The sequence below is a fragment of the Pteropus alecto genome, unplaced genomic scaffold (genome assembly GCF_000325575.1).
Source record: "Pteropus alecto unplaced genomic scaffold, ASM32557v1 scaffold45, whole genome shotgun sequence".
NCBI lineage: Eukaryota > Metazoa > Chordata > Mammalia > Chiroptera > Pteropodidae > Pteropus > Pteropus alecto.
In genome coordinates, this window is record NW_006442491.1 from 8,772,014 (window position 1) to 8,798,421 (window position 26,408).

General features: G+C 35.8%; 1 protein-coding gene and 1 pseudogene across 1 annotated transcript in view; one reads left to right on the forward strand and one right to left on the reverse strand.

Annotated features, from left to right (window-relative positions):
- Positions 1–26,408, reverse strand: part of SPTLC3 (serine palmitoyltransferase long chain base subunit 3) — a 148,947-nt gene that overhangs the window by 79,184 nt on the left and 43,355 nt on the right. Inside the window, exons 3-4 of the mRNA XM_006921585.2 lie at positions 21,942–22,096; positions 21,217–21,365 (exon numbers count right to left, since the gene is read on the reverse strand). Of these exons, the coding sequence (XP_006921647.1) occupies positions 21,217–21,365; positions 21,942–22,096 (304 nt within the window). The remainder of the gene's footprint in view (positions 1–21,216; positions 21,366–21,941; positions 22,097–26,408) is intronic.
- On the forward strand, positions 7,146–7,264 carry LOC112471065 (annotated as a pseudogene).

The window sequence follows — 26,408 nt, forward strand, 5'->3', positions numbered from 1 at the left end:
CCACAAGGGCAACAACATGACTAGGCAGTGAGCACCAGTTTGAAAATGTCTAAATCTGAAGAAGTCTTCCAGCAATGATGGTGGGTTTCCAAACCTTGCCACTTCAGTAACTTTCTATATGAGTTGTTTCTACCCAGAGGATTAGGGGACAACTGTGTCCTAGTTCAGTTAACACGAAGTGCATGAGTAGAAGTTCACAATGAATCTCTGTGTGATGTCTTCTTCCACCTTCATCTTCCCAAATTTGCCATCTCAGGGGTTTATCTATAATAGTTGCATCACTAAAACTTCTTAGGATAATGTAAGATGTTTTATAAGCAACCAAATAGCCAACCAATGAGAAGTGGGTGTGTCTAAGGACATCCTGAGAAATTGTCCTCTCCGAGGCCTCTATCATTAACAATAGCTTAAAAAGAGGGAAAAGACAGGAAATGAAGATGTCCACATGAGGTCTCTAGATACGGACCTTCTGAATTCTCATTGGTGAGGTGGTTAGTAATGTACAAATATACTCATTTCTATAAGCAGATGTCTTACAGCTGAGTTATAAGTTATGAGTGATTTTCCATCTAGGGGCTTGCCTTCATTTGTCAAAAACAACAGCCCCCAATCCCAAACCACATTATCATAGAATTTCTCTGTTTAGTGTTCATAGCTCAGATTTCATAAACAGATTTGAAAGATTCCCAGGATGGCTTAATATTTTCTACTTCAGGAAGCTATACCTTTTAAAGTTAGAATGAGTTGGTCTGGAGTCAGGTAGGGTTTGTTAAGGAATAATAAATAGTATGGCTTATTTGTGTTAATCCAGTGCTGCTTTCCTCCTGCTGCTCTTCACATTCAAGAAATAAAAATGTAAGAAGACCCTGGAGAAACAAAGGAGTCAACAGAAATGTAACTAGCTTGCTGTCTACACACACTCAGTCCACATTTTGAATGAGTTGAGGTGTCTGAGTCACGCCAAGTTACAGTTGGTGATCTGAGTACTTAATTAGTTCTAGAAATTATATTCACATTTTGTTTTTGGTATATAAATATGAGCATTTTTTTTAATCCCAAGAAAGCATAACTATAGTCCTAACCAAAGGTACAAATCCACAAAAATTTTTGTTTCTCTCTATGACTTTAGTCTTCAGTCTCTGAAGGTGAACAACAATCATAAATTGGCTAGTGAGAAGGGCTCGCCAAATTGATATATTATGCATATACTGACACTTGTTCTTATTCTGAAGGTTTATTTATCCCACGAATAAAAGAATAAATACAAGCTGAGTGTATTTTTTTTGCTAGCTTCTCAGCATTGTTTCATGTGCCAAATACTGTATTTGCCATTATCAGTCAAGTCAATACAAATTAGATTCAGGAGAAAAGTAGAAATATTATGTTATTATATGTTTTGCATATAATTATATGCTTTGCATATATATTATATGCTTTCGACATTGACTGGCTCATGCATTCTAGTCTGAACATAAAGAGCACTGGCCTTCATATTGACACTGATTAATAGTAGAGTGTGGCACTACAATTATTAACAATTCTGTTTCGCAACCACCAATTCTTTCTGTGTGGCACAGGTGAGGACTATTTCTACACTGACTGTAGTCACTTTTTGTTCAGAATATCCTGTTTGTAGATTGTCCCTTAGACTTGACTTAGGAACAGGCTTTTATTATCATGGCAACCTGCCAGTTAGCTCTTCTGGCTGTTCCAGTTGTTCTATGGCTATCAGTCTACCTCTGAATCCCTTTACTTGAACTAGTGATTCCTGCATTAAAACTAGCATTGACTCTTCTACCAAAAGGATTTTACCTTTTGGCTTACCATCCAAAACTCTTAGAATACTTTGCATTTCTCCTTATTCTGCGTGTGTCCAGTCTGATGGGGTTATAGATCTACAATGCCTCTTGAGTAACATTGTTTTTTCTGTGAAACATTCAGAAAAAAATCTGAAAGAAGCCTCAGGTGGTACCTGAAATGAGTCTAGAACAAACTGTCATACTGAACATAGTCCATGGCTGCTGGGTTAAAAGACCTTCCATTCTGATGAAAAACAAACAAACAAACAAACAAACAAACAAAAAACTTTTCTTTGCCCACCTATCCACTCCTTCACTTTTAACAAACCACTTGTTACCTTTGGACAGGTTAAAGCATTAGTATATAATTACAATATGGTACAAACAAAAACCTTAAGTGAGGCATGGATATATAATTATGATGAGCCTTTCTGTCACAAAGAATCCTGATAAAAGAAGAATTCTTAAGTAGATCAAATGATGATCTCTACCCCATGCTCAATAAATTAACGTTCTTACCATTTTTTCTTTAATGTTTTATTTTTATGTAATTTCAGACCTATGAAAAAGTTGCAAGAATAGTACCAATAATCCTTAGATAGTTTTCACCCAGATTCCTCAAAATGTAGTAAAATTCCTTATTTTACTACATTTCCTACATCCTACTACATAAATATTTCTGGATCCATTTATATATATATTACATACATATATCACATGTAAACAAACATACATAGATATGTAATTTTTTCTGAACTACATAGTAAATTGCAAACATGATGCCTCATTTCTCCTAAATATTTCAGCATACATTTACTAAAAACAAGAAATTCTCTTATGTAATGACAGTACTATTATCATTGATACAATACTATAATCTACTATACAGAGCTAATTCAGATTTGATTCTCTTGCTTTTAAAAATCACCTCTAAAACAAAACAGGTAGAATAAAGTGGAATGAAGCAGTATATAATGAGTGTCCACTAATGCACCATGATTATTTAATTTAATCATCACACCTATACAAAATCTATAAAATAGTCACCCTAATCCTTATTTTATCAATGAGAAAATAGATATAGAAGAGATGTCACTTGCCAAAAGGAGACAGAGCTAGTAAGTGCAGGCCACCTACTTAAAGACATGCCAACCTACCATGTGGAAACATTTCAAGCTTTATCTTAGTTAATTGTCATATACTTTTTGAGGATAGTACTGCTATTATCCCAATTTTACACAAAAGGGCACCAGTGATTGAGAGTTCACTTGCCCAAGGTTACACAGTTAGTAACTCTAGAGCCAGGATGTAAACTCAGCACGTCTGAATCTAGAGAAGGAACACATCATCACTATTCCATGGCATTTTCCAAAACAGGAAAATTTTAGGAGCCACTGGCCTAAGGGATGCTAACCATCTGTATGTTTTTAAAAATATAGAGATTTTTTATGAACATTATAGGACAATTTGAATAATAACTTATGCGTGTTCTCCGTAGTTTTTTCTTTATTTCTTTCCATGTTTAGCAGGTAGCCAGGCACTATTTAGTCCTGTGTTTCTGGAGAGGTTCATGATATAGGGCCCAAAGTTGAAATTGCTTCCTTCCTGCCTGGAAAATGCTTACACAAATTGAAGGGATTACATTAGGTGTACTCAAAGGAGAGAAACCATGGTATCTGGGAAGCAGAGAGAGTAAAGGGGATTTGACCAAGAGTGGGGTCAGTGGATCCATATACATCTCTTGGTGGTATCTGCCTGGGGACAACTGCAAGAGGCACAAGAGCAGCTTGAATGCTGGACACTGGGTTTCCTATCCACACCAGCCACTATTTAGCCCTTAGCCTGGGACAGAAATACCTGGTTTGATGGAGCACAGGGACTGTGTTCACTGAACCAGTGGGCCTCTCAACTGGGGACCAAAGACCAGGGAGACTTCTCCAGTGTTTAGAAACTGCACAATATCCTACAACCTTTGCTCTATCTCAATAAATGTGAGCCCCAATTTGGGACAAAAATAAAACAGGTAGATCGGGGTTTGGAGTCAACTTAAACTTATTTTTTTAAAAAGGACTTGAACACTTTTTGCACACCTGAGTTTGTGATTAACATGGCTTTTTCATTCACTAGCTATTTGACCTTAGGAAAGTTGAGACTTTCTGGACTTTGGTATGCTTCTTTGTAAAAGTATGTTAGACTAAACACTAGGAAACTTGTCTATACTCAGTTCTGTGATTCCATTATTCTTTCTGTATTTTACTTCTGTGAAATGGCAGAGAATTAAGTCTGGAAATGGTGTATGATAAAATGGATAGGTTCTACCCTCTAGCATGGATGGAGATTAATATATATACCTTTGAGTAGCCTTTCAGTTCCAGCTTTTTACTTGTAAAGCTTATCCTACTCCTTGGCTCACTAAAATATACTCATAGTATACAGGGTGTTCAGTTTGCATAGAGTTCAAAGAAATATAAATAGCTATTTGCCCCAAAGGAATAAGAAACATACATGAAATAGGTAAAAGAAAAATATAAGAAGCCTGGGTAAATTCCTTGACTCTACAAGTCAAATCTTCCTAATTTTGTTAGTTAACACCAGCTGACGAATCATGTTACTCATTTAGGTTATGTCCTATGAATTAGAAGAAACACAAGTACCAAGATAATCAGAAATGTATTTGATTATACTATCATCTAACTTTTTGTATTATAAGGAGGGTATAGAACACATTTGTAAGAGTTACATTTCTGTCAAGTGGTACTTTTACCACTCCAAATATCCTTATTCTCAGATAATTGCCTACATGTGGGGAGTTAGGGGTAGACATTGTTGATGTTCTTGGTCTTCCTCAAGTTAATATCAGTGCCATTAAAGGACATACACAGGTGCCTATGACAATGAAAGTTAATCTGTATCCGTGGTATATTTGGATGGAACAGGATTTATTCTAAATGAAGTAAAGAAGAGTAAAGTTTGATATATGCTGATATGCACTGGATCTGAAAATTTGGACAGCTGGTATTAAATCTACAGGATTCTTATTCCCAAGTTGCTATGATGGCAGTACTTGTCTACATCAGCAAACTTTTTATAGAGGACCAGACAGAAAATATTTGGAGCTTTGTGGGCCATGTGTTCTCTGTAGCTCTGCCATTATAGAGTAAAATCAGTCATAGACAATGCACAAAAGAGTGGGTGTGGCTCTGTTCCAATGAAAGTTTATTATGAATACTGTAATTTGAATGCATATAATTTCACATGTTGAAAAATATTATTTTTATTTTTTAAGCTACTTGAAACTGTAAAATTTATTTGTAACTTGCAGACACTATAGAAAGAGGGGCAGCTGGATTAGTTTGGTGACCCCCTGATGTAGATGGTCATTGGTTTTAGCTATGAATGGTATGGGATAGAGTAAACTGCTCTTCCATTGGACTCAGGACTCTAGTCTTGACTTCTCAGTCTACTGACTGTGTGAACATTGATTGACAAGTCATTAAAAATATCTCTAGACTTCATGTATCTCATCTCATGGTATTTGTATGAGTGGATAGAGGCAGTAGTTGATCTACATATTCTAAAATTCTATAAATTCCAACTTTGTTCAATCATCCTAGGTACTACCTTGCTGGCAAGTATTACACTTGTGAAAATTATTGGCATATCTTGTTGAATTGTTACGCTTGCTTGACTTTGCTGAACTTACAGGGCCAAATTTACACTTGCAGAAATAACTCTACTAGCTGAAATTTGGATGTGCTATAATTTCTATCACTGTTAAGAGAAGGGCAATTACCTTGTCAGAACTATAACAAGTATCAGGAAATTGCCAAAGGCTTTCAGAAACCAAGATACACTTTTATTTTCCTACTCCCAAACAATTCCTCTGAGAGCCCTGCTCCCCTTACAAATATTCTATAAGGAAAATAAAAAGACTTGAAATTAATTCTCATTAATCAGAATTTGGTCTGAGAAGGTTGGTGCTATTTATGAAGAAGGATTTTGCTGTGTAAATTAAGAAGATAAAATTAATTGAAGTGGAGATGTTTATAACCTATTTAATTTAATCCACTGCTTGAAAGCATGTTGATAGCATTGAATTTCATACAATCATGTTGATTAAAATTGCCTTTTCTTTTTTTAAAGAAAGCAATATCTCTATTTGGTGACAATTTCTTAGAAACTACTCATTCCCATAAGATCTTGAAGGCCATAAGCTAATATTTATTTAAAATATACTTTAATTTCAACAGTTTGCAAAAACAGTAGTTCGGGTTAGCGAGACTGAGCATTCCCTGAATCTAGCTACAATTATTTGAGAAAGAAACACAAGAAGAGCCTTGATAATTTGATTTAAATGGTAGCAGAGAATTTTCCAAGAAGATAAAGAGAGGGACAAACTATCTAATAATAATTAAGGACAATGTCCTCAAACTGTGAAAAATAGAAAAGAAATTTCAGCAAATTGTAAAAATCAGCTGAAACTTAAGAATGGAAAAGAATTTCCTACTCAAGTTGCATTGATTCCTAGGTCAATGTGTCCTTTCTGATGTTTTTAAGATGAAAATATTTGAAGACTACTTCTCGAATCGCAATTATAATTTAAAGAGATGTTCTCAACTAAGCAATTTTTAGGTATTCATACTATTCAGGTTTCTCTGATGAGATTAATCAAGCACAAGCCTTCCCTTCTCAAAGGAAGAAAAGTCTACAAGTAAAGATGGCCTTTCATTGGCACAGAATTAATCTTGAGGCATTCCATGAATTTGTTTTCCTAGAAGTGAACTTCTGCTGAACAGTTGCTGGGTAAAACTATGGTAGCACAAAGGACATATAGAGTATATGTTTTCAAATAATATACTCTTACTACATACGCACTACATACTCTTGTAGAATAAAAATGGGAGAGAGTAAAGAAAGAAAACAAATGCTTTTCTCTAGTTGCCTGAGTTTAACCTTTCCTAGATTTGGAAACCTGGACCAGAGATGTGTGTCAGGCAGACTATGTTCAGATATCAAAACCAACTAGTTTCACTAATTTTCTGGGATGTCTATTATCTACTTTTTAGTTTTTATTAATAGACTCTATCTCCTAGGGATATGTGGTGTTCACTTTACACAAAGTAAAAGATGTTTTGAAAATTTCTAGACTAATTTATTTAAGAAAGCCATTCTAGAAAGTTTCCAGTGGTTACCAAAGTGTGGTTGCCAAAGCAGAAGCATCAACGTCATGTGGAAACTCTTTAGAAATACAAAATCTTAGATGTGGTTCCATAGTATAGCAGTTAGCATGTCTGCTTTACATACAGAAGGTCCTGGGTTCGCACCCCAGTGGAGCCACGGTCCATAGTCTACGGCCATGCCACCCTGAACGAGTCCGATCCTGTCTGATCTTGGAAGCTAATCAGGGTCGGGCCTGATTAGTACTTGGATGGGAGACCACCTAGGAAGACCAGGTGCTGTAGGCATAAATAATAATAATAAATAAATAAATAATATGAAATCTCGGGTCTTATTCCAGATCAACAGAATCAGAAACTCTGTGGGTAGTTACAACAACCTGTGTTTTCTCATTCTCTGCAGGTAGGTGATTCTGATGTGAGCTAAAGTTTAGGAACTACTAGTTTAAGCTTGAAAGACAGAGTGAAGAAATAAAATGCAATAAAATTACTGTAATCAAGTAGGTTGAGGCACGAGGATACGATTTTATTTCTGTTTTAACTATCCTGAGAACTTAAACTTCTGAACTTTTCAGTCCTGAATCAATGCCTGGATACATAGCAAACCTCCAGATAACTTTTTGAATACCCCGAAGGATTATGGAAAGAATGTTCACCTATTCAGACCACCTGACATCCATTATCTAGACCACTTGTCAGCATTACCATTTTGGATCAATACAGAGGCTAAGAATGTGGGACTGATTCCTCTCAAGAATGTACTTTTTACTATAAAAATTCTTAGTTTTTCTTTCTTCTTGGGAACACTTTGGGTATTGCCTAGTTACATTTTCAGTTTGTAAACCCTAAGACTCTTGAATAAATCTTTACCATTTATTTCTAGCCAAAACCTCCAGACTGTTTTTGAGATCATTGGACAAGCTAAAGAATCCACATAGCCTGGGGCAGGGTTTCTCCAGTCGAGTGGAAAATATGGTCAGTCTGCTTCTGTGGCAATGCCTTGGAAGTGCCACAACTATTTTCATTAGAGTCTGCCTTCATTTTAGGCTCCTGTTAACTAGTAAGAGAATAATTAACCCAAGAAATAGGAGTTCATTTGGAAAAATTAGGAAATAATACAAAATAAAACTTAACCAGCTTTTTTGATATAGATATTCATATAAAATATATTTTTTAAATTGGACTCATAATATACATATTGTTTTATAATTTGTTTTATTCTCTTTTTCCATTTTACACAGGAGAAAATTGAGGACTAGGAAGGCACATAGCTTATCTCAGGCCCTAGTAGTTAAAAGGAGTAATTAAGATTTGAACCCAAGCAGCCTAATCCAAGAGCCTTAGCTCTCAACTATGGTGCTTAGCAACTGTATTATAATTTTGTGTGAGTAAATAATAATAATAATGAAATTTCATATTGCTGCTTAGTACACTAAATAAACCTGTTTAATCAATTTCCTATTCTTGGAATCTCACTTCCAATTTTTATTATTATTACTTTTTAATTTTTATTTTTCAATTAGAATTGACATTCAATGTTATTTTATATATGAGTTTCAGGTGTATAGCATAGTGGTCAGACATTTATATAATTTATGACGTGATCACCCCAATTAGTCTCGTATCTACCTGGCACTATATGTAGTTAATAGAATATTATTGAATATATTCCCTATGTTGTACTTTACATCCCTGTGATTATTTTGTAACTACTAATTTGTACTTTTTAACCCTTTCATCTTTTCAACTAGCCCCACAACCTTCCCTCCCATCTGGCAATCACCAGTTTGTTCTCTGTATCTATGAGTCTGTTTTCCTTTTGCTTCCTCATTTATTTTGTTCCTTAGATTCCACGTATAAGTGAAACGATATATTCGTCTTTCTCTGATTTATTTCACTTAGCATAATATCCGCTAGGTACATCCACGTTGTTGTAAATAGTAAAATTTCATTTTTATGGCTGAATAATATTCCATTTTGTGTGTGTGTGTGTGTGTGTATGTGTGCGTGCGTGTGTGTGTTATCACCTTTTCTTTATCCAATTGTCTATTGTTGGGCACTTAGGTTGCTTCCATGTTTTGACTATTGTAAATAACACTGCAGTTAACGTAGGGGTGCATATGTCTTTTTGAATTAATGTTTTGGATTTCTTTGCATAAAAACCCTGAAGTGCAATTGCTGGGTCATAAGGTGGTCCTATATTTAATTTTTTAAGGAACTTCCAAACTGTTTTCCATTGTGGCTGTACCAATTTGCATTCCCACCAATAGTCCATGAGGTTTCCCTTTTCTCCACATCCTCACCAACACTTGTTTGTTGATTTATTAATGATAGCCATTCTGATAGGTGTTAGGTGATATCTCATTGTGGTTTTAATTTGCATTTCTCTGATGATTAGTGACATTGAGCATCTTTTCATATGTCTATTGGCCATCTGTATGTCCTCTTAGGAGAAATGCCTATTCAGGTTCTTTGCCCATTTTTTAATTGGATTTTTCTTTTGGTGTTGAGTTGTAGGTTTTTTTATAAATTTTGGATATTAACCCTTTATCACATATATCGTTAGCAAATATCTTTTCTCACTCAGTAGGTTGTTTTTTTGTTTTCTTGATTCTTTTTTTTGCTATGCAAAACGTTTTTAGTTTGACGTAGTCCCATTTGTTTATTTTTTCTTTTATTTCCCTCTCCTGAGGAGATATATCAGAAAAAAAGTATTCCTAAGAGCAATGTCAGAGAGTTTGCTGTCTATGTTTTCTAGGAGTTTTATGGTTTTGGGTCTTACATTTCAGTCTTTAATTCATTTTGTGTTTATTCTTATATATGGTATAAGAAGATGGTCCAGTTTAATTTTTTTGCATGTATCTGTCCAATTTTCCTAACACTATTGAATAAGCTGTTTTTACCCCATTGTATATTCTTGCATCCTTTGCCATTGATTAAAAGTCCATATAAGCATGAATTTATTTCTGAGCTTTTTTTTCTGTTCTGTTGATTTATGTATCTGTTTTTATGTCAGTACCATGCTGTTTTAATTACTATAGTCTTATAGTATAGTTTAATATCAGGTAGCATTATACCTCCACTTTGTTCTTTCTCAGGATTATTCATGGTTATTTGGGGTCTGTTATGGTTCCACACAGATTTTAAAATTATTTGTTCTAGTTGTGTAAAAAATGCCATTAGTATTTAGATAGGAATTGCATTGAATCTATAAATTGTTTTGAGTAGTATGGACATTTAAACGATGTTAATTCTTCCTGTACATGAGCACAATATATGTCTCCATTTATTTATATCTTCTTCATTTTCTTTCTTCAATGACTTATAATTTTCCAAGTACAAGTATTTTACCTCTTTGGTTAAATTTATTCTTAAGTATTTAATTTTTATGGTGTAATTTTAGTGGGATTATATTCTTAATTTCTCTTTCTGATGGCTCATTGCTCATCTACAGAAATGCAACTGATTTCTGAATATTACTTTTGTATTCTGCTACTTTATTGAATTAGTATATCAGTTCTTATAGTTTTTTTGGTGGAATCTTTAGGATTCTCTATACATAGTATCATGTCATCTGCAAATAATGACAGTTTTACTACTTCCTTTCTAATTTAGATGCTGTTTATTTATTTTTCTTGTCTGATTGCTGTGGCTAGAACTTCCAATACTATATTGAATAAAAGTGATGACATTCTTGGTGTGGGCCTATTGGGTTCATCTTCTTTGGGACTCTCTGTGCTTCCTAGACTTATATGTCTCTTTCTTTCACCAGGTTAGGGGAATTTTCAGTCATTGTTTCCTCAAATGGGTTCTTATTTCTTTGCTTTCTCTCTTCTTCTGGTAATCCTAAGATGTGAATGTTGTTACACTTGATGTTATCCCAAAGGTCCCTTAAACTATTTTTATTTTTTAAAATTCTTTTTTCTTTTTGTCATTCCAGTTGGGTGTTTTCTGCAACCTTGTCTTCCAAATCACTAATTCGATCCTCTACTTCATCCCTCTAGTGAATTCTTCATTTCAGTTATTGTATTTTTCATATCTATGTAGTTCTTTTTTATGGTTTTTATGTTCTTTTTTATGCTTATTATCTCTTTGTTGAAGTTCTCACTGAGCTCATCTAATCTCTTAAGTTCATTGAGGATCCTTGTAACAGTGTTTTAAACTCTGTATCTGATAGGTTCCTTGCCTCCATTTCATTTAGTTATTTTTCTGAAGTTTTCTCCTATTCTTTCATTTGGGTTGTGTTTCTTTGTTTTCTCATTTGGCTGCCTCTCTGCGTAGGTCCTACAGAGTAGCCCAGCGCTACCTGGTAGGAGTTACAAAGCTACCATGTTTGGTTATGGCCTGAGAAGGACCTAGGAGTATGTGGGAGGTATGTGGGAGAGGCCTTATGGTGAACTGAGGCTGATTAACACCACTACCAGGCTTGAGGCAGCTCAGCAAAAGGTATAGGTCTGAGGCTGCCTGCCGATTGCCTGTAAGACTCAAAAGCTGAATGAGCCTTGGGGGTACCACAGTTGAATGAGGCAGGGTCTCAGAGAGCTTCCAGGATGAGGCAAGTGGAGTTCCTCAGTTTGGTGCAGGTTCAGATTTGTTGGCAGTGCTGAGCCTGTGGCCACTTGCAAAAATTACAGCTCACAACAAGGCCAGCTGCTACTCATCTTGGGCCCACAGAACCCCGAGATTTGTTCAGGAAAAACTACAGCTAGGGCCGGGACTGGTTGCCCACCACCAAAAGTGTCTCCTGAGGTGCTCGAGTGGAGGCCTGTTGATTGCTGCCAGAAAAAAAACTCCTCCTGAGAGTGTGGGGTGGAGCTGGTTGTCCAGTAATCACCCAAAATTGCCACAGGGTAAGTTGCAAGTTGGACGGGGCAGGGTCTCAGGGAGTCATGGGGTGGAACAAGCAGATCTCACCAGTGCAGGTTTAGTTTTGGCTGTTTTGGGGAGGGCTTACCACAGGCAAGATGGCACTCACCTGCAGGTTGCAGAGGAGGAGGACTCAACAAAGGGACAGTGGTGGCTGTCCCTCCAGCTTTTTCCCTGAGCCACACAACTCAGTCTTTCCCTGTATGTCTCTGGCTCCTCCCGAGCTGCTGCCCCTCTGCTGGAGCTCAGGGTGAGTGCCTGCATGTGAATATATCTGTGTGTGGGCCCTTTAAGGGTACATCTGGATTTCTAGCTGCCTTCCATATCATCCGGACAGCCAGAATCCCCACTGATTGTCCCACTCAGATTTTGTGGGAACTCCCCTTTCTGGTCCTGGCACACTGGTCTGGGGAGCCCGGTGAAGGGCTGGGGTCCCTCACTCCTCCTTGTGAGAAGGGCCTCCATAGCTGAGATATCTCTCCTATTGTTTAACCACCACAGATGGGTGTGGGACCAGCCCATTTTGCATCTCCACTCCTCCTATCAGTCTTGATGTAGTCTCTTTATATCTCCAGTTATAGAAGTTCTGTTCAGCTAGTCTTCAGGTCATTCTCCAGGTTGACTGTTTCATAATTTAATTGCAATTTTAATGTGGCCATGGGAGGAGGCATATGCAGTGATTAACTACCCCATCATCTTGACTAGAAACTCTTTGTTATTTTTAAACACATTGTAATGATTGTTCTTGATCATACATCTTTGATTACTTATTCTAATTTTTAAGGCAAAATTTCTCAGAATGGAAATGCTAAGTTAAATGACTTGCTGTTGATACATTTTCAAACAGCCCTCCAATTTACTCTATCAATAGTATGTAAGGATGCCCCTTTCTTCATTCCTTTGAAACTATGGAATATTGTTATTTTTTAATTTTTGCTAATTAGATGAAAAATGATGACTCTTGTCTCAATCACTCTTTGATTATTAATGAAGCAGAGTGTTTTCCACAGGCTCATTGGCCATTATATTTTTTTTCTTAACTGCTCATTTGTATACTGAATCTAAATTTTAATGTAAAATTTCATTACACTATCGCATACATATAGAAAAGGAAAGAAATCATAAGTTTAGAGCTCTATGAAATTTCATAAAGTAAATACAGACATATAAATGCATTAAGTTAAAAACAATATGCATAGCATCTGGGAAGTCTCTTTGTGCTCCTTCTGGTCACCATCCACCTCCTTCCAAAGGTGACCACTATTCTGTGCATTATCAATAGGGGTATTATTGCCCCAAAAGTTGAAAATTGGTTCTTGGAAGGGGAAATATCTTACTCTATTTATATATAAAGCATAGATATCCATGTACAACATAAACAGATATACAGTGTATCTATGGTATTAAAATACCATTGGGAGGGAGTGATAATTTTAAAAAGGTTGAGAAAGATCATACTATTCTGACTGTGCCATTTTGCCAGCTTTGATCTTTGTCAAAATCTTGGTCCATTTCTCAAGTTAGACTGATCTTTTTCTTTTAATCTGTAAGTCTTTACGCATTAAGAATTTTAACATTTTATCATATATATTGGGGATAACTTTTCCTAATTTTGTTCTTAGATTTTTAACTTTGTTGACAGTGTTTCATGTATAGAAGTTTAAATGTTTCTTTTTCCCTTAAATTTTTTGGAAGTGCTTTCTCTGTTTTCCCAGGACATTAGGGCACAGTAGACTACCATCCGGGTCAGAGTTGAGGAATCTCAAGGACAAACAGTTGTGGCTAGCAGTTGAGTTGGGAGCAAGCTGGCTTTCTTCCAACAGGGAATAGTGCCTGTTTTTCCATGGACCAGGGTGGCCAGTCTGGTATTGAGACATTAAAATGGATCCCTTCCTCCTAAGAGGGCATTCTGCCAAGTTGATGTGAGTTCCACTGGAAAAGACTGGAGGTCATTATGGGTTATAGAACTGAGGAGTGATCATAAGTGACAAGCTAGAAAAGAGGTTGCTATGGTCTGAATGTGTTCCCCACCAATTAATATGTTGAAAACCTAATGCCCCAAGCGATGGTATTAGGATGTAGGGCCTTTGCGAGGTTAATAGGTCATGGGGATAAAGCCCTCATTAATAGGATTAGTACCCTTATAAAAGAGGTCCCAGAGAGCTAACCCATCCCTTCCACATTGTGAGAATACCATGAGAAGTTTGCAACACAGAAAGTGCCCTTACCCAACCATATTGGCACCTTGACTTAAACTTTCAGGATCCAGAACAGTGAGACATAAACGTCTGTTGTTCACAAGTCAATCAGTCTGTGGTATTTTGTTATAACAACCCAAACGAACTAAGAGAGAGGCGTCACTCACATCAAGGGAGCTACAGTGTGACATCTGTAGCAGGGCACTTACCAAAGAACTCACACAAGTGCATTTAGTATTTGAATTGTCCAAGTAGTTTTATTCTGTTCATTTGTTCAGTCATTCATCAATTCAGTTATTCATTCAATTTCAATTTTTATTTATATAGTTATTTTTGGTAGTGATTGTTCTTGTTTTTCACATTTCAATTCCAAATGCATTTGTAATTTACCTAGTGAAATTTGTAGGTGTAATTGACCTAGGTGTAAAGTGTGAGATAGTACTCTAACTTATTTCTTTATATGATCATGCAGTTATTACAACACTAATTATGATCATTTTCCAACTGATTTGAAATATTATTCTTATTATATACAAATGAAGGTGCCATGTTGTATCTGTCTCTAGAATTTCAATTTAGATCCCTCCCACTCTGTCCATTCATGTCCTTGGGATTGTGTTCAATTTACATATTCATTTAGGGAAATGTTGATAGAATTATAGTACCAATCATTCCCTTCTAGGATATGGCATCTCTGTTTTTTTATAATCTTCTTGTAAGTCTTTTATAAAAGTTTTATAGTTTGTTTCAAATAGGTTCTAAACATTTTCAAAATAATTTATTCTTTAGGTGATTGTTATTTTTGCTTATATTTACTAATAGATATAATTTTTCCAAATGTATCTTCACTGATTATTGATTATTGATGTTACTACACAAATCTAAAAATTTGGTCCTTATTGAATGCAGGTCTTTATTTAATTCTTCATTGAATGTTTATTATTTTTAATAAATTTTTGATTGTTTATATATGCAAAATGGAAGTGGACTAAAACTCTCTTGTTCAGCTCCCCTTCATCTCTGTGGTGGCCCAATAAAAGCCCCTTTAGAGGTCCACTTTACTCCTCATGGATCACACTTGAAAACCAGAGATATGAACAGTCAGATCATCTACAGATAATGGTTAGTTTACCTCTTCTCTTATATGTACTTCTTATTCTTTCACATGGTAGTCATTCAATAAACATTCATTGACTTCAAAAGTGAATGAATAATTATGTTGTTTAGTATACTTCCAAAGGTTATTAAAAATGATAGTAAAACACATCTTTATCTTTTTCCTGATTTTAAAGTGAAAGCTTTTAATGTTTCATTATGAAGCATAGTAAAGTCCCTGTTTGTTTAAAGTAGATTTTTTAAATTCTATTCAGGAATCTCTTATTTTTATTCTATTAAAAGTTTTATAAGGAATGGATATTGAATTTTATAATTGCTTTAGCAATATTTATCAAGATAATCATGTGTTTTCTTCTCAACTCTTTCAAAGTTATAAATTGTCTGTGAGGAGTAAAGCAGACCTCTAAAGAAGCTTTTATTGGGGCCACCACAAAGATGAAGGGGAGCTGAGCAAGAGAGTTTTAGTCCACTTCCATTTTGCATATATAAACAATCAAAAATTTATTAAAAATAATAAACATTCAATAAAGAATTAAATAAAGATCTGCACTTGATAAGGACCAAATTTTTAAATTCGTGCAGTAACTGACTAAAATGACTTGATCATGATATCCTGTTATTTGAATATACTGTGGGATTCACAGTGCCAATTTCTTTATTTTTTCTTTTTTCATGTTTCTCACTGCCTCTTTCATCAGGTTTTTATTCAAAATTAGCCATCCAAAGTGATTTTACCTTTACAGAATAAACAAATTTTTGTTTATGCCACAGTCTTCTTTTCTTTTGTGGTAGGTTTCTTTCCTGCAGATTTCTTCTCAGCTGCTGGTTTCTTGGTAGCTGCTTTCTTTTTTTTTCCCACCAAAGGCTTCTTCTACTTCATAACACAAGCAACCTCTTTTTTTTCTTTCCTACTACAGGCTTCTACCTGAAACCCCCTTCTCTTCTGATTTAGCTTCTAGCACTGGTGCTGCTTTATCCCCCAGAGCTTGTGGCTCTTGGCCCAGAGAAGAATGGTGATCTATTGCATGGTCTTTGCATATGAGTTTAGCTTTAACATGATTCTCAGATTTTTCAGTGGATTCTTCTTCAGGACCCTGTGATGAATCTTCTTGTGTTGTGCTTGGAGGGCTTTTTGGACCTCTGGGCTTTTCAAGATTCTGCTAAGTTCTATGCTGAACATCTTGTACATGGGCAGTTTGTAGTTACTCTTCAGGGAGGCAGCTTTACACCAAATGTCATGCAGGTTATCTAACTTGCAGAAAGCACTTTCAGTTCCAATGCAAAAATGGCCCATGTGCCCACTAGGAGCAAGTTTCAAAATGTTCAGTTTGCTTACATTAAGCAAGGTAATTCCAGGGATGTTCTTGAAGGCTTTGATGATGCCATTACCCTCATTATAGATGATGCAGGGTCTCCTGCACTGGGTACGACGATGATTTCTCATTTTGCCGTTGCCAGCTCTCATTCACTGCGAGGCATAAATCTTTTTGATATCATTTCAGGCCTTAAGTTTCTTAAGAAGCAAAACAGCCTCCTTGGTCATCTTGTAGCCCTCAACTTTATCTTTAACTACCAAAGGAAGTTCAGATACTTCCTCAATATGAGGACCTTTAGACAAGACCAGCACCAGTAAGACCAAGGCAGCCAGGGCAGAGCAGAGGGCATATCGTTTGTGTGTTGTATTTACTCTGCAGTGCCAGAGGCACCAGGTTTTGGCTGGTGCAAACATGTGCACCCCATGACACATATCGCCAAAAACATCCTGGCCAGACGATAACTCTTATTGCCTTCAGTTTTGGGAACTTGAGACACACCTCTGCCAGTATCCCATGACTCAGCACTGGTTTGATGACCTGCTACTTTACTGACAGCACTAGGCTATTTTTTTTGCACAGGTTGGTGTGAAAAAGTTTACAATATCTGATTAAATGGGAGCCTTGAACATAGTAGGCAAAGTGACATTTTGCCAGATGATTCCCCCTTTTCTGAGTACACCAATACCAGTGGATGAGCACACGGAATGGTAGGGAGAAGAGATGGCTGCGCTCCTCTTAATCTGGTGGCTCCCACAGGAAAAGAGCCAATTTCTTGAATAATTTTTTTGTAAGTAATATTGCCTAATCATTTTCCTTTTATTAAATACTTTTTTGTCAAATTTTGAGATTAGGGTTGTAGCTCAGTGATCGTCAACTCTGGTTGCTCATCAGAATCACCTTTAGTGACTTATTAGAACAGAGATGCTTCAACCTAATAAAAATTACTATTCTCTAGTTCATAGGTTTCTGTTTTTATCTTCAATAATTCAATACTTTTGCTTCCTTTTATTCCTTAATGCACTGGTTGTTTAGTTTATTAGCTCCAATTTTTCTTCTTTAGGTAAGAATATATATATTCCTCTGAATACACAAGTAGTTGGGTCCTCTGACGCTCTCATAATTGTCAGTTTCTAAATATGTAATTGTAATTTCATTTCCCTTTTGATTCAAGGGTCTCTTAGGAGAGGCTTAAAACCTTCAAGTAATTTTTTAAAAAATGTTTGTTTCTAATTTTGTTATTAACTTTTAGCTTTATTTTACTGTGATCCAAGAATCCAATGATCTATGTAGATTTCACTTTTTCAGAATTTAATGAGATTTTCTTTGTGGCATACTATACATACACTACATTTTTGTGAAAACTCAATAGCTTTAAAAAGATGAAGTATCTTGATAATACGTTTTAAGTTTCAGTATTCAATATATAAATATTAAATTAAACTCAAGAATTACATTGTTAATGTCGTATATCTTTATATGTTTATTTTCTTGACTTCTTTCTGTTTTAAGGACTAGGAGGTACTTGATAGTTGCTTATCGCTATTTCATTTTTTTTATTTTTCTTGCTCTTTCTAATCAGCTTGTGGAATGTTAAATTGATCTTCATGATTTCAAAGCCCCTCCCACATGCATTAGCCTATTAATTTCCAGTTGTATAGAGAAATAAATAGCTATATATGTTTCTGCTGTGTTATTGGATGCATAAAGGATGTAGGAGTTGTATCTATCTCCATTATGCAATTATGCAATTACCAAAAATGTTACATATGGTACATAATTAGAAGGAGACTGCCCAAATCAGGGAGCATTCTAACAAAAAAAACAATATGAGTATAGTAAATATAAATTTAAAATATTTCAAATGCTTGATTATGATTCCATATCACCATTTCTCTTTGCCTCGTATTTAAGATATAAAAAATGTACAGCTCTTTCAGCCTGTGGAATGTTAAATTGGCCCGCAAAGGAATCAAAGCCTTTTTAAATTCTGAATTCCACTGTTTTTCAGTTATACACAAAAATGAACAGCAGCACATCATTTCACATCTTAAAAATAGCATTTACAATTCTTTATATATCTGTCTGAAAATGTATTATTTCCAGCTGTATTTTGGGCTTAGTTTGAACATTGGCAGATTTGGCAAACAACCTTATTTTTGGACTCCTTCTTTGCTGCTCCTTCCACTAAATTGACCTTCCATTTAGGCACTGAGGTATATTTTGGTGGTGGTTGCAGGAGGAAGGAGGGAACCAGGTGCTTGGCTAAGACCTATCTTTCTACTTTAATCCTTTGAAAGAACTTTAATTTAACTGTATTTGTTTTTAATTATAGCACATAATTGAGTTTATTTTTTTTAATTTTTATTTTTATTATTTTGCCAAACCTTAGTCCTTTTATTTCAATAAGCAAATATGTTCTAGTTACATATTCTTACATATTCTTGGTCAAAGTAATATGTGTGGTCTTCTATTTTTTTATTATATTTTAAATACTTTCTCTTGATTTTCTTTTTTGTTCAATTTTTCTATTTTGTAATATAATTTCTATGTTCTTTTCCCTATAGGTCATTAGAAACTACTTTCAAAAGCTCTAGAAAATATTTTTAAGTCATTAAACATTCTTAAACTTTTACTTTTGGTTCCTCAAGAAGCAATTTGATTACTAAAAATTGTTAATCCTCTATATTCCCAAGTTTTGACAGTTAATCCGTTGCCACTATTGAACATTTTTCTTAAGACTATGTAGCATATGTTTTCCAAAAGTTACTTGTATTTCTTGAAATAAATGACATTCAAAATTATGCTACTAATTATTTCATGTTATGTTAAGGTTACTATTTATGTTGAAGAATAGTTTTAGATGTACCCTGTTTACTTATTTATTTTAGTTTGCTGTGTCCTTGTTTTTAGTCCTTCTAACTGCCTAAAATTACTGTGGGTAGCTTCTATTTTGCTCTCTGAGTGTTTACTTGAAAACAGTTAAAATCTTCTTTCTAGATCTTGAGCTCCAGAGCTCAATGAAGCAGGTAAATATGAAATGCCCAGTAACTCAGAATAGTGAGTAGGTGGAAAAAGAACTTAGGCTGTAGGCAGTCCAAATTAAGATCTTCACCTCTTCATGGTTTCTCTGGACTTGTTGAGGCTGCAGAATTTGGGACCTATATTTCACATCTAGCTTTCTCTGGAGGCAAACCATTGCCTGTGTCAAGCTTCCTCCCTTCAGCTTCTGCTGGCTGTGATTGGGGAGTGTTCTGTCTCAGTGATTTGAGAGTCATCACCTTCAGAAATCTGTTTTCTGTCTGGTTAACAGTCTTAGTATGTGGTGTCACTGGGACAAAAGGAAACATCTCCAAAGGTTACTGATTCCATGTCTCTTATGAACTGGGAGTCTTTTTCTAGTCTCTGCCTCATTGCCAAATGGAGCATTGTGGGCACCCAGTTCTTCTATGTGGAAGAGAATCTTCTTCGTGCACCCTGCTCATATCTTCAGCCCTCATACATCAAAATGAAAATAAGTAAGATGTCTTTTTTAAAAAATTTGGGCAGCCTCTTATAAATGCTAGAGCTTTAACTAAGTATTTACTGAATATATGGATATAAAATTATTTTGTTCAATTTGAATTATTTATGGCACAGGTCTGAATAATTACGCCAGTGACTCAATTTTCATTAACGGTAAATCTCTTTCTTAGCAGATTTACCTCTAGAAGATGAGAATAACATCACCTGTGCTGCCTACTATAACACATGATTTTTGTGAGAAATAAATGAGATAAATAAGAAAACAATGTGCCAGGAATAGCAAAGAACTCATAGGAGGAAGTTTGCATCATTCTTTCTCCCCAGACAAGAGAGGAGCAGTAGCTTCCTTCTCACAGATTTCACTCCTCTGGGTAAGAGAGAATATTTCATCAAAAAAAAGAACTGAACAAGCAGTGTGTTTCACCTTGCCCATTCATTCACTCATCATTCATTTGTTCATTCATTCATTCAACATAACAGTCAAGGGGCCAGTTTCTTCCTTCATGACACTTATGTTTAAGCATCAGAGACAGGCAATACACAAACACAAAAGCAAGATTAGTAATGGACATCATTCAGAAATATGGAAGAAAGAGCCAAATTCAAAAGAGAAGTTGTTCAATGGGCATAAAGTTTCAGTTGTGCAAGATGAATAAGTTCTAGAGGTCTGCTGTACAACATAGTGCTTATAGTTAACAATACTATATTGTGCACTTAACATTTTTTTTAAAGGTAGATCTCATGTTAAGTATTCTTACCACAAAAAGTTGGGGCAACTTTCTGAGATAATGGATATGTTTATTATCTTGATTGTCGTGATGGTTTCATGGGTGTATATACATGTCCAAACTCACCAAATTGTATATACTAAATAAGTACAATTTTTTTGAATATCAATTATACCTCAATAAAACTGTTAAAAAAAAAAAAGTAGGAGAAGGGACCTAGAAAAGGACCAGATGAATGAAGCACAATAGTTTCTATTTAGATAATAATGATCAGGAAAGATTCATTTTTATTTATTCTGATGAATTAAAATCTGCAATTAATAAACTGCTTTTAAGAATATAATGTTTGAAATTTCCAAAAAGATTTTAATCTACTTTTTCCTGTTTTGCATTTTATAATAGTTTTTTGAGGCACAAAGTCTAGATATGACCTAGATTTGAGAAGTAGTCATGAGACCCACTGGACAAAATTTCAAAATAGTGAATATACATACCCATTTCACATCTAGTACTGGCCACACCTACGCCATGCGACTCTAAAACATCCTTCACTGTCCTCATAGATTCATCGTATCTAGCTGCCAGGCCAAGGAAGTTATAGGAGCCCATGTTGATGACATCTTTGATGATTCTTCCAGTAAACCTGCAGAGAAAAGGTCAGGTTAGCACAAAGGGCTTTGTCATTTAATATCATTCTAGCGCCTCATAAAAGACTCTTACAAAAAGATCTTGGATCTGGCCCAAGTCATATATTTTCTTTTTGACAACAAAATTGTTTGCCATTAGAGGAGAGTATCCCCATAATGAAACTGGGTGGAGTATTGGAAAAAGGTTTACCGAGTCATGACACCTATGCTTCAGTTTAAATTCCAGCAAGAACCTTTTAAACGAGAAACAGCCACAGCAATCACTGTCTCCTTCAGCAAGAAGTAGGAGGGTATAATTTATTAATAAAGCTGAAAAGGGCTCTTCCTGGCTTGCTCTGTATCCTGTACCTTCTGACACAGATCTCACTTAAATTGCAATATAAACAAGCCACCCTTAGCAACTTAATTACTATGACTTCCCCCACTGGCTTATAATGGCTTGCAAAAGACTGAATGATGAGAGACTAGCTTTTTCCATCCTTTAGTTGTTCAGGTCTGTAATCTGGTGCCCAGGCTAGGATTTCCCAGAAAGGGTTTTCTTCCAACCAAGCCCCTCCAGATGGATGCCTCACCTAAATGTCCAGTTGTAGTCATCTGATACCCTCTCCATCACATCGAACAGAGCTCCTGGGGCACTGCAAATGGGCCGGTTCCAGTTGTCTCTGATTCTCATGTAAAGGTTCCGTGTGTAAAAATTCTCAAAGTTTTGATACAGTGGCACAAAATCCTGTATAACAGAGGCAGAAGTTTATGTTTGGTCGCCTTTTGTATTTCATTTGCAATTGAAGGCTGGAAGAGCCATGCAAATATTCCATCTCCAAATATTTTTTGAGTAAGGGTCCCTGGGTAAGGGAACCAGTGGGATCCATAACTAACTCAGTGAGGCCTCCATCCCCAAAGAACTTACATTTCAGTGGGGTAAGTAAAAAAAATGTGGCAAATAAATATAACAAAGATGACAGCACAATACAAGTCTCAAAGTAGAGGTGGAGACAATAAATCTCTGCAGAATTCCATCTGAAGGGTAACGATAGGTGTCCAAAGCAGTTTAGTTGGAAGAAGTTGGTTAAATGATAATTTGGTCTTAACTTTTTAAAACATGAATATTTTTACTCATTGTGTTTTTAAAAATGTACATGAACTTGAACTTTGTACCCGTTGGCAAATCTGTTGGTAGGTGTCATAATAGCTGAGGGCCTAGAAACTGAGTTGAGTTTGTGGAGGCACTTGGCTTTTCTCATGATTGAAATAATGGCACTGGTTTGCTCTATAAAATGTAATTCATGCCTGAGGGGTTTGCAATCCAGCTGAAGCTCAAAGCAAGACATCTATGTTGTCGCCTAACTCCTAAGAGTTAGTATAAGGCATAACATGCAAAACCTTGGCTTATGCCAAGTTCTTTGGGCATTTATAAGACTAGAACCAGAGGGAGAGATACATCTTTCTGGAGGAATCAAGGTGGCTTTATGTAGGAGGGATACTGAAAGTAGAATGAGATTGCTATGGGTAGGGATGCTTGAAGAGGGCACTCAGGATGAAGGGATCTGTATGATGGAAATGTAGGGTATATTTAAGAAGAATGAGTAATACTAAAACCCTTGCAGGACATTTGGTCATGTACCAAAACTTCAATGGAGACATTTGGTCCACTCCAATTCATCTACCATATCCCATGTGCCATTACTAGCTAAGTTACTGAGGTGAAAAGGGTTATTTTTAGCAATACAACATGATAGGGTTTTTAATGTATGCATCTTGTAAGCCAAAAGTAGAAATAGATATATTGGCTATTTGAATCTGGTGACATTTTCTAAGATGGATGTGTTGGTTAAGACCAAATATCAAGGACAGTTAGCATGGACCAATTGTCTCCATGGACATTTTGTACAGGACCAACTGTCCATTAACCAAATAAAACTAAGATGGATTTTGTTACTGTTTCCTCAGAACGTATAATGGCTCCCACCTCACTCGAAGTTAAAGTCAAGGTCTTGACTGGTTTGGTTCCCTATTACCTTTCTGATCTTATCCCTACTATTCCCTGTGGTTTGGGTGAGGCTATAATGTCAGCTGGGCACAGAAAGTGGAAGCCTTAAGTGTCCAAATGAAGAACTTACACATTATCCTGGAGGCAATGGGGAGCCACTGAATAATTGAGAGTAAGCTTTCTCATTCTCCTGCCCATCCTCTGAATTCATTGCTCTCCTTCCCCTTGTGAAACAAAGCTGATTTTCTGAGATAACTAGGAGAACCATGGAGAAGGGTTTTGTGGAAGACCTACTTGTGCTACTGGTTTGGCCCAGTCATCTCTTGAGCTGGTTCACTCCAGAGGAAAATATATAGAATCTGCAAGTTTTGATGGCTGGTAACTGCATCCAAGCCACAGTCTTTTTTGCTGCTTTACTTACCATCTGGTTTCCAGTGACAATTGCATCATTTCTAGGGGGAAATTGTGATTATCTATAAGAAAGAATGTTCAGCATCACATACTGGGGCTATCTATTGCATGCAAATTTGAAGAATGATTTGGCTACTCTACTGGTTACATTTATAAGTTGTAAATCTCATACCAAATGCATTTGCTCTCAAATAGCTAAATATTCTGATACAGGTTTTGTTATGTTTTAAAGCTACAATTATACCTTTTTATGTGCTAGTAGGAAAATGGACATATTTTTGAGAGAAAAGAGATTGTGTAATTCCAGAAAAATATTTTTTCAAATATTTCCTCTTTGATTTAATAACATTTTTTCAGACTATTTACTGGTCAGCAAAATACTCTATATCACCAAACATTGTATCGTTCTATTTCTATTTTTTTTAATTTGAAATACATCATATAAACTCATCCTATCAGAAAAAAGAGACAAGTATGTCTGTAAATAATTTTTCTGGACTCTGAATGAAATTATAGCTTTAGATTTTATAAGAAATCTTACTCAGAAAAAAAGTTAACAATTGGTTTAGGAGAAAACTTAACAGCTGATTTAGAAAAACAAATATTTTTATAGAAAAGAACCAAAAAATTATGTCTATATTATTAAAACAAAATTAATTTCAGACATAGAACCACAAGATGTATAAGATACCAGGGCAGAATAGACATTGAAATCATAGGGTTCAAATACCCATTTGACATGTGAGAAAAGTCGGACATAGCAAAGTGAATGACTTGAATTCAGGTCAACCTCCTGCTTCATTCACTATCCTAGTAGTCACTTCAGAGGGACCTTAGGCTGGCACATGCCTTAGCCTGTCCAGGCTTCCATCTAAAACACCAATGATAGCAAAAAATATGACCCACAACATGGAAAACTAGGGCCAAATGATAGCCAGACCATAGAGGAGTGTCCACTCATCATAAGGAACTTGGTATTGACTTGAGTAAACAACCCGGAGCTTCCTACCATTGATGCTTCATAAAAATGTGCCTTCATGGTCTCCTGAGAGGAGAAGTCCTCAACCTTTCTGGCTCCTGGCTCAGAGAGCCAAATTTTTTTACCTATGAGGAAACCGGCAGCTAGCTCTTAATTGAGATAAATGCTTGTAAGGCAGGATACAGAGATTCTAACTAATTCTGCAGGATTAGAGGAGACTTTCTGTTAGAGAATGGCCTTCACATTCAAAAGAAATTTTTATTAATTAGGTATTTGAAACTTCTCTGTAAAATAGATGGCAAGCTTTTTAACCACATAGAGCCATTACTTTGTGGAGAATGTGAGTGTTAACCCAGATCTGAAAATCAAACTTGGCAGTCTACATGTTTTTGAGAGGGAAAATTAAGCTTGGAAACATACTTAGAATTCAAGATCTGGTCCAGAAAAGAACTGCCTTGCTTAAAAGGGGGCATCCTCCTCCTCTTCCTCTGCACCTCTGAGGCTTCCTACCTCTGCATGGGTGGATTTTCACCCCACCCCATTCCTTTGAGCATCAGAGAGGTTTCTTCAGGAACAGTCAACACCTTCAATAGGTCAGTGTCCTCTAGTCTCAAGTAAGCCTCCCACAGCATTTTAACTATACCAGAAAATGAACCTGGACTAGATATTGCAAAACAGAAGCATTGTAATAGGATAGCATTGCAATGGCATTGCACTATCTTTATCTATCTATCTGTAGATTTAACTTGTCACATAACCTACTTACTCTTTATTCTTCTTCCTGATACAAATGACTATATGTGAGAGTAAATCCCAGGCTATAAGGATACAATCACTCTAGGGGTAGGGTGTGGGGGATTGAGCAAAGCCTAAAAATGCAGCTACAAAAATGGCTGTTTCTTCTGCAATATGACAATCTTCTTTTTTCCACTTTTAAGCTTACAGGGTACTTTATAATTTTCTAAGTGTTACAGATATTTCTAACCAAGTTTTATAGACAAGTCGATGGAAAGGCAGAAACTTTTAGCGGACAAATTGAGAAGTGTACTTCATTGTAAAACCAATGCTCTTTTCAATAAATCATGCTGCAGGGCCAAGTGTTTATAAGGAACTGAAGAGAACATATCCATGGCCTATTGTAAAAAATACCACCAGATTTGGAAGTGTCCCTCTTCTTATTTGATTTCAGTACAGGCCCATTCATTAGCAAATAGAATCATGGACTTGTAAAGAGAGAAAGAATCATTATCAAACACTAGTTATTCCTTTGTCCCTACATTGACACTTCTGTTCTCACCTAATATTTAATTTTATATCATTATTTCCTTTTGGGAAACAGCCATTCTCAGAATAATAATAAAATACGTTTGTGTTTTTGTTGTTGTTAAAAAGGGTAACTGTATTATAAACAGTTCTTTGAAGTATGAGAAACAAAGTAAAATGGCTAAATTTAATTTTTCTTATTAAGAAATTAGAGGGCGGTTGAATAAAGATGGCATACTCGGTGCTTGTATGTATCTCTTCATTCATCTAAAGGTCCTGTGAAGTGACAAAAAATAGATTTAAAAGCAAATTTAAAAACAAAATAAATTTGGCTACCAGTCAAGATGGCAAAGTAGGTAAATGCTGTGCTGGCTTCCTCCACAACCACATCAAAATTAC